This window comes from Candida theae (genome assembly GCF_024610275.1).
Source record: "Candida theae strain CBS 12239 chromosome Unknown scaffold82, whole genome shotgun sequence".
NCBI lineage: Eukaryota > Fungi > Ascomycota > Pichiomycetes > Serinales > Debaryomycetaceae > Lodderomyces > Lodderomyces theae.
Window position 1 is genome coordinate 3 of NW_026261461.1, and position 15766 is coordinate 15768.

Genomic DNA, 15766 nt, shown 5'->3' on the forward strand with positions numbered 1-15766 from the left:
TACTGCACCCCTGATCTCCCTATATTGTCTCATCTTGTGCTGATGATGCACATTGGCTCTCGTTGTGGGTGTTGATTACTGCTGGTCACTGACTCTTAGGTCTTGATTACTGTGGGAACCTACGTTTTGAAGTGTGTAGCATTGTTTCCATGAATAAGTGCAGACACCGTTTTTGAGATATTTCCCTTACTCGTCAGTGTAAAGACGTTGTACTTGAATTCGGCCTTTGAGTAAAATGCATTTGTGTCTTTTATTTACAAAAGGCAATGGATTAAATAAACAGAAAATCTTGTAGTTACACAATCTAAATCATTCTCTATACCCTCTAAATTCACCGTCGGTGGCTCCTACGGAGGATGTTACGCCTGACCTTCCAAATTCCACCAACTTTTGTTTTTCCCTTTGTATTGACAAAAGGTATGCGTACCTTGGACGAAACAGCGTCAGAGCGTTGTAATTGTGACGAGGCCCCGCCTCGAAAAAGGTCTGGGCACAACTGTTCGGAGGGTGGAAGATTTCCCTCACCGCGAACAAGAACAATTTTGGAATTACACTGTAGTGCTTTTTTCATTTTCCTCAGAACATCTTGGGGTGTGTAAACATTCAAATACTGCTCGTGAATGTTGATGCTGTGTACAATAAGCAAACCCAAGAAACATCCACTAGTTCCAAGAGCTAGTGGAAGATCTTTCGATTGTATCAAGTTGGGATAAAGTTTGCTTTGGTGGTCTTTAAGTAATATCTCATCACATGAGGAATCCGTGCTGTATACTCCCCAGATTAGTGATGAAAGTAATAGCGGGACGTTCTTGAAATCAAAACTGCTACCCATTTTGAAATTGAGAAGTGAAACGGCGTAAACTCCTGGACTTGATGTACTGCCAACCCTGTAGCTAATTCTTTCCGGAGACCGCGCTAATATGTGATGGCTGAAATCAAAGAAATCATCTCCTTTGCGATGGAAATACAAAAGCTTGCTATCAGCTCTAAATTGACTGGGTGTGTTTGAGGACACTTGGAATACTCCAGGAAGTAATGTCGCTGCAGCGTAATGCAAGCTCTGTAGTAGACTCAGATTCTCGTCTGCTTCACTTGACATGTTGCTTGTCAAGAGGACCAAATCGCAAGGACCGACTATGGATGTTACCTTTTCCAAAAGCGTCCTTCCATATCCTTTAATCCAACCGGGAGTATTGACAACTAGTCGTATGCCTCTTTGCTTGTACTTCTGAAGATAGGAATTGTAAAGCTTGCTCGTGATTTCAAGATACCTCGACGGCGCATCCATTGGGCTGCTGAAGCCATAGTACTCTTCATGCTTATCAAAAATAAAGCCCGAATTTGTACATATATAGGGTGACGTTTGGATGCTCAAAGACATGCAGTAAGGAGAAGAATTGTCGGATTGTCCTGGGTCAAGATCCATAACCACCACAAATTGTTTCTTCTGGAAGCGTAAGAAATCCAGCAATGACTTACAGAAAGTGGATTTTCCTGCATTTTTATTTCCTATGACAACCAAGTTATTTGATGATATTGCAGCATTAGATGCAAAGTACTTGACCCAAGAATCATCCACAAATAAGCCGTGGTGGACTCCGCTTTGAATAACGATCTCAAAAGTGAAACGTGCAAAAATCGCATCTTTAGCGTTACTGTCTGAGGTGGATGATAACAATGTCAGCTTGTCACTCGCTATCTCGAATCCCGTGTAATAGTTGACCAATCTGATCTTGACAGGCTCTTCTGTGTCATTTGTTCCAAAGGAAACATTGGAAATGATTGGTAAAGCGTTGGTATCAATTGTGAAGAAGGTATACATCTGATCGTTGTTGGCATCTAGTTCATAGCAATTATTGATCTTCACTCTTCCTTGCAATATTTGAAGTTTGAACATCCCTCGAACCATTATGAAATCTCCAAGCTCAAGTGTTACCAAAACTGAATTGTTTCCTTCGAATTGCAAGTTCGTTTCACTCGGAAGAAAGTCCGACTGAAATATTTGCTGCTTTGTCAAAAGCGGAGTGGTTCGGCTGCTCTCACTTTCTCTCGATTCGAGCTTGACGTCTATTGTTGGTGGGGGGACGTCATCCTCATCACTGCAGTCGTCGTCTGAGTTCTTGGCATACAGCAAAATGTTATCATCTGCATCAATAGCTGAAGGAGGAGAGCCTCTGCTACTAATAGCATCTGCTTTCAAAGCTGCATATGCACTCATTCGCACAAACTTGCTTTCACTCGAGATGCCATTGGAAGTGAAACGAGAAGCTGAGATTTTTTTTCTTCTATCAAATTTTTGTTGTTTTATCTCCGACGCGATTTGTGGACAGAGAAGTGACAGTGAAGTGATTGGCAAAGTGCTACAACAACATGTTCATTTACAACATTTCAAATTGTACAATACCTACTACATACTGTACTACATCAGTACAAACTACCCTCTCTCTTAACAAAAGAACCTACTCGTCATCATCATCACTACCATCATCTTTGTAGCCGTGTTTCCTAATCTCTCCAAGTCTTCTTCTCGCAGATTGAAGTTTATTCTCAAGCTTCAAAATCTCCACTTGCTGCTCCATCTCAAGAGTCTTTCCTTCATAAGGAGTCAACTTGCTCAAGTCAATATTATCATTCTGCAGCTGGTCATCACTCAACAATCCTTGAACTTTCTTAACTAGAGCCTTACATGCACGAGTAACATCACCTGAAGCCGTCTCCAAAGCGTCTTGAGATTTGGACATGAAATTGGCCTTGACCCTAGACGCAGCAACCAATTGAGCCGTTGAGGCAGCAACCTCATTTGAAGCAACAATCAATTCTTCGTGAGAGTTTTTCTTTTGTAAAACACCATCAGAAATTTGAATCAAAATGTTAGTGGCTCCTGCCACCGCCTTTGCTGCACTGATAAGCCCTTCAGTCCACCTGCTATTCTTTCTGTAAAACTCAGTATTCGATTGTGTACCCTTCCCTTTGTTTACAATTTCACGTTGTGACTCTACTGAAGCTTGTATCAAACGTGCCACCGCATCGATTATTGCTTTAGCGCAGGAAATCAACGTCTCGTGGATTTCAATATTACCTCCATAAATGTTTGGGTTCTTCAACAACTCAGTCAAATACTTGGAGGCCGAATTGACGGCGTCAACAGTTTGTTGCATCTCCTTATTCACGAGACTCTCAAGATCACCTTTGAACTGGATACCACTTGATAGCTTTAAAGAGTCAACCAAGCCTGCCAATTCTTTCAAGGACGTCTGTAACTCGAGATTGCTATCTATTATCAGATCGATTCGGTCCTCCTTATCGTCCAATTGCTCAAGCTTTTCTGATTTCAAGCCATGATAGTACTCCTCTGCGTCATCGAGCACTCTCCTCATCTGACTCAAGATATTTTCTTCATCCTTTCCAGAAGAGCCCTGAGAAATGCTTTTAGCTGTTTGTGTCAAATCATTCAAATACGTGACCAATGACGAACTGTATAAAATGATTTCTGAAAAGACTTCCTCATCTTGATTGTTGTCCTCAGCTATGTAGCCATTGAACGCTGAAGTAAAGTCGGTAGCTGTATCGGAACAAAGTTCAACCACAGACAACAAGTATTCAGGAGACAGGTTGTTATTTGTCCCCACCAACGTGTTCAATGTCAACTCATGTTTGATGTCCAAAATGCGTCTAATGCTATTGTCCAAAAACACATCAATCAAACTCTTAAACTTGGAAATATGCGTCATGATAATGTGGTCAATCTCTGCATTCAAAATATCATCTTGATCACCCTTGATACGTCCAATCTCCTTATACGCTTCCTCAAGCGATTGGTTTGCTATTTCCAATTCGGTCTCCCTGTCCTTCAATTGCTCTTGTAAGCTTTCCATTGTTCCAGGCTCACCATTTTTAGAATACCGCTCCAATTGAGCCTTCAAATCGTTCAACTCTGCTTCGTGTTTTGACATGATGGTAGTGAGGTTCATGTTTTGCAATTTACTTGATTCCTTAGTCGAGACATTGAGGTCTCTTATTTCGGTTTCTAACTTTTCAATTTCCAGATCTTTCGAAGCCTTAACTCTATCCAATTCAAGTCTAGCCCGATCGCGCTCTCTAATTAAATCGGCCAATTCGACATTCTTGGCCTTCAAGTCTTTTTCAAGTTTTTCCTTCTTGGCAATGGACTCCTGAGCACTGCTTATCTTTTGTTGAATCTTCTTAAACTTTGCCAACAAATTCAAATGTTCCTGACGCAACTGAGAGTAAAGCTTAGCAAGTGACTCATACTTTTTCGTCCAATTTGCGATTTGTTCTTCTAAATTTTGAATTTGTTCATTCTTGGACGTGACCTGCTGGGTGGCAGTATTGTTGAAAGCTGCCATCTCATTTTCCAACGTCTTGACTCTTGTGTCATATTGCTGCAACAATTGCTGATCATTGTCGTATTGGTTCTTGAACATAAGTAAGTCGTGTTCCAACTCAGCTACACGTCCTTGCTGCTGTTGTGTTTGTTGCATTTGTAAAGCTTGTTGCTCTTCCAAAAAGCGTCTTTCTTGCTCTCTTTGTTGCTGCTCAAACAAGCGTTGTTGCTCTTGTTGTTCTTGGAGTTGCTGTTGACGCTGTAACTCAAGTTGTCTTTGAATGTTCTCTTGCTCTTGTTGTTGTTGGAAAAGGATACCCGTTTGTTGAGAAGGAATCTGTTCAGAAGAGATCGAAGGAGGAATGCTAGGTGGTTCTATGCTGACCGATCTTTCTCTCGGAATGCTCTCTACCTCATGCCCGTTGGAGGTTCCCCCAGCTATTGCTCTACCTTCTTCGTCTACTTTCAAATCTGGTGAGCTATTTGGGAGACGAGGAATGGTAATCAAGCTGGTTAAAAACTTGATTGAGTGGCAATCTGTGTAAAAATCCCGCAACATAAAGTGTTGTGACTCAAACCGGTCAAACAATACTGTCAAAGCCTCGTCTTCACCTAATTGTTGATACAATGCTCTAAGCATTGAAAGACAAAATTTATAAATTCCATAGGACTCGGTGATCAAAGGGACTAGCGCACTGACTTTGCACAAGTTTCCATGTGAGCGATGTATAGTAGCAAAAAGAAGCTTTTGCAAGTCGTTGATCAGATCCTGGAGATCCATCAATTGCAAGATAGACTCATATCCTTCATTGGGGTCACTGACTGCTCGCAATGAAAGGTACTCCTCATATTCGAAAGTTCCGTTGAAACCAGGATTGTTACGATGAAAATCCAATTTTTGCAAAATGTACCGGTCATACTGATTGATCAATCTACCGTAAGCCAGTCCATGACTGGGGAACACCGATGCCAATGAGGCAACAAAATCCCGGTTCCGGTACCCGTCTTTCAAGGTGTTTGGATGCCCCTCTTGTAAAACCTTGTGAATCATGATTAATGCCTTGAACAACAGAACCTCGTTACTCTGCAAGGGCTGAATCTTGACTGCGTTCCAAAAAGCTCTTGAGTTTTTATGATCCCAGGTGTAAACAATGCATGCCCTGACATGTTTTCTTTTTGGTGGGACTTCGTCAGTATTGCATGCTTTCTTGACACTAGTCTGCAAATCCACCTCTGCACGACTCATCTTGAATTATTTATTGGGCGGCGTCAATTATCTGTGACGCAACTTGTGACAATAGATAGATGTGTAGAGAAATGGGTGTGTGGGTGTGGGTGTGTGGCAATGCTGAATATATATGTCTGTAAAAGCGTCGACAATTTCTTTTTTTTCAATTGGCGGCGCACTCGGAGTAAAAGAAAGTAAAGTGAAGTAATTGAAGTAAGTAAGTAAAAGTAGACTAAGATAAACAAATAGAGTGCTTTCAAAAGGTAGACCTTCTTTTCAAGATCAGTGTGACTACCTAGTCTTGTCGATCTGCTCAGCCATACATTGCTCTATAAGAACTTCAAATAATCCATTATCCCTACATCAAGATATCTCTCTCTCTCTCTCTCTCTGTATACTAAATCCAATATTTACATAAAATCACAAATTCTCACTCCCTTCAGTGCCAAAACAAACTACTTCATTTCCTATACCTGGTCTTTCCAAAATCGAAAGGCAAGTACTTATACTTTGCCATATGTTGAATCTGCTTCCGCATAGTCAAAGCAAATAAAACAATGAAGTACATCAACAAGATCGGCCAAAACACAGGGATATCAAATACCGAAAAGAATGTCAAAACCAAACTCAAAATAGTGGCTCTCGTTGCATTGTACCAAAACTTAAACTCTGGCAATCTTCTGATAAACGGTCTAAACTCGTCATCCTTAGATTCAGACCCCGATGCTTGTGGTTCTTGGTCCATGCCTTCTTCAATAGATTCATTCTTCATCTCTTGTTCCAACGACGGATCAAACTTGGGGGTTAAAAATGCCAAAAACAAGTTCAACAAGTATATACCCAACGCGTAGCAAATGATGTACCATCCTTGAGCAATGAATATCCTAGTCATAAACAAAACGAGTAAGACACCGAACCCTAACCATCTCTGACTGGTATGAGGCACTGATTCATCGACAAACTTTTGATAAGTGACTGCGAGCTTCTTGTAGTTTTGATACACTGGGTTATCAGTGGGTATTTCAAACGGTAATTCCACTGGCATGATTTGTAATTTGAATGAGGAATGTGCTTGCGTGTTATGTAGAACAACAACAAAAAGCGTGGGATTTGCTGTGTGCTGTACGTTGTTTAAGATTTGTTAACGTTTAAGTGTTGTGATATTTTTTCTTCTCGTGTATTTTGAGTGAGAGTGAGAATAAAAGTGGACAAAGGAAAAAATACAATGTCGTGTCATTTTTATTATATTTCTCACGACACACGCACACACACACACACACACACACATGCACAGCAAGTCATGAATGAATGAATGAATTACTCTTTGCAGCCATGTATCCACTTTTCCTCAACGATAGTTCACACAACATGGACTAATACATCATAAAAAGCATACCTCAAAGAGTACACAAAAGCATTAAAGATCACGTATTCACAGATAGACATTTCAAAAACGGAATAAACCTCTCTAGTTTATACAGAGTTACATTTTTAACAATTCTGCATTGATTCTTTGAAAAACAAAAAAAAAATCAAAAGCAGTAGGGAACTTACCATTTATCGCCTACTATTGTAGAGCAAGATTTCCTATATATATATATTTTGCATTCTACTGCCTATCATTCTTTTTCTTCCTCTATTAAAGCCTACTACGTATTAATACATCACTTTAATTTAAGTACAGAAGATAGAAAGTGCGTTATTCTTGACTGCTGCTTTTTCGCAGTTAACATTCGTCCTTCTGCAGTAGGGACTCCAGTGGAACTATATACGGTTCATTCCAGTCTTCTTGCTGTTCCTGCTGTCGTCACATGGCCTGCCACGGACACCGGTGTCCTCCTCCTCGTGTTCTGGCACCGAAAATGTGCTGCATATCAAACTCACTCGGATTTCAAATCAGGTTACGGATTCACAATCACACGGGTCAGACAAACACAGTCGCCAAGGTCCCAGGCGTGTAGCGGCCAAGAAAATGTGGGACTTTTCCCGATGACAGCGAAGCACGGCAGAAATGGTTTTGGGGCATCTTGTCCCACATTGGCCAACTTCGTGCTCTATATAGACTTCTCTTGTAGCTGCTCTGTAGCTGCTGTGTAGCTCCTGCTCGTTCTTTCGTCTCTCAAATACCTCTGGTTACAGAGCTCTGCCACTGGGGACTGGCATGAGCCTCCATAGTGCTGCGAATGGGCTCGCTTGCACACGGTAGCTGTTGTTGACGCACCTGGATCGCTCGTTCCCCATCGAAGGCGAAGTGCTTATCTTAATGTTGTCAATTTTTCTCAATAATACTCGAATTTAAATATCATCTACCTACTACGTTCTGTAAAAAGCAAAGGTTGAATATATCGATTATGCGCCTAATTGCAAGCCATGTCCGATTTTGAATAATTTGTGGAAGAATTTGGTACATTGAATGACTTTCATGAAATTACCCTTGATAGCGTCGAACTCAGTCCATAAACGGTAGCCCACCTGATGTCTCTTCTTCATACAATCTCAACGCTTCTCTAACATGACTAGGCTGAAGGGGAGTACGTTGGTCTCCTTGGTATTGTAAACGAGGTCGTTTTATGTCATCTTGAGATTGCAGATTTTCCACGTCGGCTCGCTTTCGTCTCTTTTTCTCCTCAATATCAATTAATAGCTTCCCTTTATTATCCCGCTCCTGCACTTCAAATGACTTACTTATAATCTCAGACATGAACAGTTTCGCCACACCGGCCACAACTGTCGCTATCACTTGAGAAACTGAATGGCCCACAACCCCATTGCAAATCTTCTTTATTCCGGGTTTGTTGATTTTCAGTCGCCTGTAAGCTTCGAATCTTTCCATTTGGTCGTCAGTAAAGTTTGTGATTAATAGCCGTTTCTGTTCTTCTTCGGACAAGGAAAAGTCTATGGCATTACTCCGTAGATCCTTGTATCGTTCAATTAATGCTGGATCGCCAAGAAGCTTTAAATCCTCCAGACTGATCGATTGCAAATCTTCGTTGTCAGAAAACCCGTCCTCTTCATCTGCTTGTCCCTCGTCATTCAGAATGAGTTGCTGTTGTTTATCTTTTTCCTTCTCCAAATCACTGAAGAAGACCCTCCAAATCAATTCTTCATCCTCTTCGTCCAAGCTGACATCGGACGCAACGTCATCATCCGGCGTAGTAGCTGGCCCTAACTCGTTTTCTGCCATTTGTAGCTGATTCACTGCGGACGTTATTTTGCCTGCAATGGACATTTTTTCCTTAGAGTGAGAATTTTGTTCTCAAACGAGTTAAACAGTATCTAAAGGCAGAGAAGAAGAGAACGAGGGTCGTTCAAATTGTGCTTTCATTAGTGAAAGAAAGCCAACTCTAAACGTACATGGTCTGGTATTTTCACGCCTAGACGTTTATTTCGGAACAATATATAACTAGAACAAGACGACTTTGATGAACGATATTTAACTGCCAAGTCAGACACCAACGAGACAACCATGCGAGTATGAGAATAAGAGACTTATGGCGACAACTTTCAAACGCCACTTGGGTGTATATTGATTCCTCTATTGGAAAATAAGTCTAGTATCTGATTCTGGTCATCTTTAGTGTTGTCTTTCATACATTTCTCAACACGAAGTTCCAAAATTCCTTTGTACTGTTCCCTACTTGTGGTGAGCATATATCCAAATGAGCAACACTCGCATGGATTCACTTCATGGCAAGGGTATTCCGGGGGAGGGGACTGTGGTGACATATCAGACAAAGATGAGCTAACAGGGCTGGTAGTTGTAGCTTGCCCGCAACCGCATTTGCACATTAGCACTCGATTCAGCCGTCAACCAAATAATACAACTCCCATCGCTACATGCGAGAACATCCCCCTTTTACTTGTATGGTATAAATTTTCAGAAACATAACTACTATCTGTTCAAAAACGTTACCCTAATGAGAGTAACTCGCGAGAACAATGACTAGTGCAACCAGCAACTTCTGTTGAGTGAATGCTTCCTCTCCCCCCCTCACCGAAGCTACCCTGTTAATAGAATCAGCTGAGGTCTGACAAATTAGCCACAATTTCCCTCATTAACTGCTGTAAATGTTGTAAATCGACATCGGGTTTGAAGTAGCTCGATTGCGGCAAGCTCTGGAGAGATCCAATGCAGTGTAAGGCGGTAGTTTGCAACGAAGGATTTTGCCGAAACAAATGTCTCTCCTGTTCACTGAGCATCCCAAGACGTGAAGCTACATCAAAATTGAGCGACTCTGTTGAAAATCGTTTTCTTGTTTCAATCAATGGAACAATAAACACGATGCAAAATGAATGCTGAAGGATCTCATCAACAACGATTGGCAGCATCCTCTGTTCCACGAACTTCCCTCCTGTATATGACCTGGGAGCTGCAAATACAACCTGAAATATTTGTAAAATTTGAAATCGAATATTTTTATTGTAATATACCCACGACTTTGACAAGCTTTGCCAAACGTTCGACGCATCAGAGCCCGTGCTTTCGTTGTTGCTGTCTAGGTCAATAGCATTAGTTATATCGCACTTAAGCCAGCTTAAGCAAGACATAAAGATGGTTGCCAAATCTTGAGCAAGTCCTCTCGCCTCATCTTCATCAAGGGCCGCAATTGAAAAGCTTTCACCTCCGCTCAACCCGGAGACTTGTCCTTTTGAAATTGACTTATTTGACTTGATCCTATGTTTCCCACTTTTTTGGTTTTGGTCCGAGCTTGTGGATCCATTAAGTTCTGCAGTGAAATGGTTTTTGATCATTACTCCCACTTCATCGAGAGAGTGACCTAAGAATGGGTGGGAAGAAAATGACGATCTTTTCTGCTTGGACGGAGTGAATAAAGGTTTCAAAAGCGTGCTTATTCGCTGACTTGATCTGTTCAATTTCAACTCCTCGTCTAAACTAGGCGACTGACCGATAGCATTTTTGTTAACAATACCCAACCCGATCTCTTGCGAGTGGTGCTTACTAAGCTTATTCTGAATGTACAGGTCCGCCGGTGTTAGCATCTTCCTATGAATATCAAGAAGCGAAGTGTGCTCCGCGAGCCCTCCATCATAGTCCTCGTTTTGAATGCTTGGATTCGTGAATCGAAAAACACGAGCGAGCATTATGTCATTCACTACTGAATTCGAATTGTTCGAAGACAAACAGATTGAAACTTTTGCCGAGCCAGAGTGTAGTTTATCTTCCACGTTCTTATCTCCAAATTTGGGCAATCCGCTAGCAGACAGTGATTTATGAAATAGACTGTGGAAACCGGACAGTGGTGACGTCAATATTTGCTTCCTTCCTCTAATTTCGTCGCTCAATCGTCTATTTGAGGACTTCTCATCAGCAAAACTCGACTCTGAAGAAGATTCAAACTGCAGTTTACTTGTGGGACTCAAAATCTTCTTCGCTGCTCTTAACTTATTAATCTTGGACTCCTTGCCCAGTTCAATGGTGCTGGAATCACTCGTTGGGTCTGGTGCATTCACAAATTCTCCCTCGGGATTTCTTCCAAGGACATTTGTTTGCGACTTGTTCCGAGTGAATAGTCTGCTCAATGGATTGGATTTGACGGATGAATTACTTATAGCGGACGCTTGCGACATATTTGTTCCGATCTTTCTCAACGTTCCGAAATCCACGTTGGATATCTGGGACAGATTGTGATCGGCACCAGAGCCTTTCCTTCCATTCACGTCAATGCCATTACTAGCTGGGTGGGTGCTGATATTAGGATAGTCCATGAGCTGTGTGTAAATAGGTGCATGTCCTGGTGTATTATACTTGGCTATTAAATCCCCAACGGAGAAGGGATGTGAAGCTTTTTTTCTCCCTCTCTTCGTCTCTCTCTCTCTCTTATGCGGAGGTGTGTCTCACAAAGCAGTTTTACGACATTGAGGGAGGCGCTTACAAAGTATTGTATGCAACAAGAATGAAACCACACAGTCTAGAAACTCAGTGCCGTCAATTGGAGGGTTGAGGGGGATGTTTAGGAAACAAAACATATACTGTAACCAAGGAATCAATAAACGAGGCTCGTCTTCTAAGTCAAAATTTTAGCTAGATTTTCTTGCAAAAAAAAAAAAGAACATCCATTGACTAAAACTAATGGCATTAGTTATCATAAGAAACTTAGCTGACAAAGCAAGCCCAAGCTAGATATAAGAAAGAGGAGTATCAAATTTAAATCCAGAAATTGTTACAGCTGTTCGCACATATGTGGTTAGCTTCGTTTCTAATAGCGCGCGTGTGTGTGTGTGTGTGTGTCTGTGTGTGTCTCTCTCTCCTTTTTTGCAACTCTTGACAGATTTATTTATTTTTATTTTGTTTTGTTTTGTTTTGTGTTGCATTTGGATGTTTTGATTTGTAACCAATCGGGAAATATATATACAAAACACAGTTATATACGCAATTATATATATATATATATATACATATGTAGCAACGGGTAAGGCATGTAAGTATACGTATCTCTACAAAGTCTCTTTTCAAACCGTGTCAATTACAGCCGGACGAAACCAGACCAAGAATTTGGCATACATTGCAAAGAACTGAAAGTGAAGAACAGCAACATCGTCCTCGCTGAACATCGAATACATTTCTCAGCCCCTAAGTGCATCATCACTTTGAAAAGTTTCCCAATTCCACAGACATGATAAACCCATTTGACGAGGGACATGGACATAAGGAGCAGGAGCATCCAATAAAGCTTCCATACGCCGCTTACACACGCAGCTCAAGTCCAACAAAAAGATATCAACCATTGGATTATGACAGTGAGGACGACAGTGAGCAAGATTTCAACGTGTTTCCAGCGTCTGATATTAAACAACAGCAACATGGTGTCAAGCAATCACCAAACATATTTGCAAAAAGCACAGGGAAATCCAACCATCAAGCAATAAAACCCAAGTCGCCATTTGTCGGTAATGCACCAAGGATGGAGTTCAACCCCAACATTGATCTTGAAACCACACCCAGAGCACACTTCACCTCACGCGAATCTCCAAAAAGACAACGGAATACAGAAATAGTGTTTGACGAGGATGAAGAAGCAAATAACGGCTCTCCATTGAGATCCTCGTTTCAAGGAAGCTCGATAAGCAGTCAAAGATACTTGGACCCGCCACAGCCGATATTCTCGCCAGGTACCCTTCATGAAGCCGGCCATTACTCGGATGATCAAAGTACGTACTATGAGAATGACAAGTATAATGAAAAGGAAGAGACTAGAGAAGAGGCAAGATCTATGTATTCAGAATCGACAGCGTACACTGGATACTCACACTTGTCTGATCCCAACGACGAAGCTCAGTACTTTACCGAGTCAATAGATGGTAACCTCATGCAAAACATTGATGCAGCTTACGATCCACATAAAGAGAAAACCATCACGCGCCGGAAAGTAAGACTAGTTGGTGGTAAGAAAGGGAACTTGGTGTTGGAGAACCCAATACCGGGAGAGTTACGCAAGGTGTTGACCCGGACGGAGTCCCCCTTTGGAGAGTTTACCAATATGACCTATACTGCTTGTACTTCGGATCCAGATACTTTTATTGAGGAAGGGTTCACTTTGAGAGCAGCAAAATTCGGGAGAGAAACCGAGATCCTTGTTTGTATTACAATGTACAATGAGGATGAATTTGCATTTGCTAGAACTATGCACGGGGTCATGAAAAATGTTGCTCATTTGTGTTCAAGGCGTAAGTCTAAAGTTTGGGGAAAAGATAGTTGGAAAAAGATTCAGGTGGTGATTGTTGCCGATGGTAGAAATAAAGTCAATGAGTCTGTTCTACAATTGCTCACTGCCACCGGATGTTACCAAGATAATCTAACAAGGCCCTATGTGAACAACAAGCAAGTGAAGGCCCATTTATTTGAATACACCACGCAGATATCCATTGATGAGGAGTTGAAATTCAAGGGGGACGAGAAAAACTTGACTCCCGTTCAAGTTTTGTTCTGTTTAAAAGAACAAAACCAAAAAAAGATCAACTCCCACAGATGGCTCTTCAATGCCTTTTGTCCTGTATTGGACCCCAATGTTGTTGTTCTTCTTGATGTCGGGACTAAGCCGGATAATCACGCGGTATACAATTTGTGGAAAGCATTTGACAAGGACTCAAATGTTGCCGGTGCTGCAGGAGAAATTAAAGCCATGAAGGGGAAAGGATGGAGAAATTTAATCAACCCATTGGTTGCTTCTCAAAACTTTGAGTACAAATTATCAAATATCCTTGATAAGCCATTGGAGTCATTATTTGGGTACATATCCGTCCTTCCTGGAGCTTTATCAGCTTATCGGTATATTGCACTAAAAAACCACGAAGATGGTACGGGGCCGTTGGCGTCCTACTTCAAAGGCGAAGACTTACTAAGATCACATGAAAAGGATAAGGAAAACACCAAAACCAATTTCTTTGAAGCCAACATGTACTTGGCCGAGGACAGAATCTTGTGTTGGGAGCTTGTGTCAAAAAGAGGTGATAATTGGGTTCTAAAATTTGTCAAGCTGGCCACCGGGGAGACAGATGTTCCAGAAACAATATCTGAGTTTCTTGCACAAAGAAGAAGGTGGATCAATGGTGCTTTTTTTGCAGCTTTATACTCATTATACCATGGGAGAAAAGTGTGGCACACAGACCACTCTTTTGCAAGAAAGTTTTGGCTTAATGTTGAATTCATGTATCAAACTGTCAACTTGGTTTTCTCCTTTTTTTCATTGAGCAACTTTTACTTGACGTATTACTTTCTTACTGGTTCACTTGTGTCGTACAAGCACTTGGGTCATAATGGAGGTTTCTGGATATTCACATTGTTCAATTATCTATGTATCTGTGTGTTGGTTTCGCTATTCATTGCTTCCATTGGTAACCGACCACACGCATCAAAAAACATATTTAAAACACTAATAATCTTGCTAACAGTATGTTCCTTGTACGCTTTGATTGTGGGTTTGGTGTTCGTTGTCAACACAATACAACAATTCGGCCTGGGAGCTACGTCATCCTACGTTTTGATCAGCATTGTGGTCTCCCTTCTTTCTACTTATGGACTTTACACAATCATGTCGATACTATACTTGGACCCATGGCACATGTTGACTTGTTCGGTACAATATTTCTTATTGGTTCCAGCTTACACATGCACATTGCAAATATTTGCATTCTGCAACACCCACGACGTGTCCTGGGGAACAAAGGGAGATAACAACCCACAAGAGGACAAAACCAACCAATACATCATTGAGCAAAACGACCAGGGTGAGTACGAAGCGGTTGTGCTGGATGTTAATGTTGATGAAGTGTACCTTGAGACATTGTACAACATCAGAGCAAACAGATCAAGCAAGAAGGTTAACAAGAAAAAGACCACCAAACATGTATTAGATGGAGACGACTATGCTAAGGATGTGCGAACAAAAGTGGTACTTTTCTGGATGTTGGCCAATTTAGTTTTCATCATGACAATGGTTCAAGTCTACGAACCAGGAGACACCGCGCGCAACATTTACCTTGCGTTCATTTTATGGACAGTGGCTGTTTTAGCCCTCTTCAGAGCTGTTGGCTCTTGTGGCTACTTGCTCCATGACTACACTAGGAGCTTGGTTGAAATGTCAAGCAAATGGAAAAATAGAAGAGCAGGATACAATCAGACAAATAACAACCCTTTGAATTAGTGTTGTGAACTTTAATAAAGTTCTAAAATATTATGCAAATGGACGCAATTTAATTGCAGATAAGCTTCCATAACCAATAGGAGAAGGCGTGGTCAAAACTGAACAACCTTTTAGCCAATCACGATAAAAAGGTGTCTCTAAGGAGTAAAAATAAAAAAAAGGAAATATAGAATGTAAAAAAAAAAAACAATAGACAAACAATAGATGTCAATAATTTACCAAATGCACACTACCTATACACCATAAGTAAAAGTTAAGAGAAGAGAAATAAAAGAGAGGCTTTTAAGTTTAGTAATGGTAATTTAACTTTACTTTTAAATAATATATACAAATATATTTAATAATGTATTACAATAATATTTGAACAATAAATGTAACCTAAACCCAACAACAACCCAACAACAACTCAACCAACCAACCAATTAGAATATAAATTGAGTGGAATATACCTTGCTCCCCCTTTCAAATTTTATCTAAAAGATCTTTTTCTTCTTCTTCTTCTTCTTCTTCTTCTTCTTCTTCTTCTTCTTC

At 40.9% G+C, this 15766-nt stretch overlaps 6 protein-coding genes across 6 annotated transcripts; 1 reads left to right on the forward strand and 5 right to left on the reverse strand. All coding sequences in view use genetic code 12, as the record gives it.

Annotated features, from left to right (window-relative positions):
* Positions 1–427: 427 nt before the first annotated feature.
* KGF57_004103 (polynucleotide 5'-hydroxyl-kinase) lies at positions 428–2218 on the reverse strand (the record flags this gene model as incomplete). Its single annotated transcript, XM_051753591.1, has 1 exon — positions 428–2218. A coding segment is annotated over one exon (1791 nt), but the record flags the coding sequence as incomplete, so codon positions are not given.
* Positions 2219–2459: 241 nt separating this feature from the next.
* SLA2 (Sla2p) lies at positions 2460–5591 on the reverse strand (the record flags this gene model as incomplete). The annotated part of the gene is made up of 1 exon (XM_051753592.1): positions 2460–5591. The coding sequence occupies one exon, from the start codon at positions 5589–5591 to the stop codon at positions 2460–2462; it is 3132 nt and encodes a 1043-aa protein (XP_051607394.1).
* Positions 5592–6033: 442 nt separating this feature from the next.
* On the reverse strand, positions 6034–6618 carry KGF57_004105 (protein retreival receptor; the record flags this gene model as incomplete). The annotated part of the gene is made up of 1 exon (XM_051753593.1): positions 6034–6618. One exon carries the CDS (start codon positions 6616–6618, stop codon positions 6034–6036), a length of 585 nt encoding a protein of 194 aa, XP_051607395.1.
* Positions 6619–8022: 1404 nt separating this feature from the next.
* On the reverse strand, positions 8023–8757 carry KGF57_004106 (uncharacterized protein; the record flags this gene model as incomplete). Its single annotated transcript, XM_051753594.1, has 1 exon — positions 8023–8757. The coding sequence occupies one exon, from the start codon at positions 8755–8757 to the stop codon at positions 8023–8025; it is 735 nt and encodes a 244-aa protein (XP_051607396.1).
* Positions 8758–9590: 833 nt separating this feature from the next.
* KGF57_004107 (uncharacterized protein) lies at positions 9591–11300 on the reverse strand (the record flags this gene model as incomplete). The annotated part of the gene is made up of 1 exon (XM_051753595.1): positions 9591–11300. The coding sequence occupies one exon, from the start codon at positions 11298–11300 to the stop codon at positions 9591–9593; it is 1710 nt and encodes a 569-aa protein (XP_051607397.1).
* Positions 11301–12208: 908 nt separating this feature from the next.
* On the forward strand, positions 12209–15235 carry CHS1 (chitin synthase; the record flags this gene model as incomplete). Its single annotated transcript, XM_051753597.1, has 1 exon — positions 12209–15235. One exon carries the CDS (start codon positions 12209–12211, stop codon positions 15233–15235), a length of 3027 nt encoding a protein of 1008 aa, XP_051607398.1.
* Positions 15236–15766: the final 531 nt, after the last annotated feature.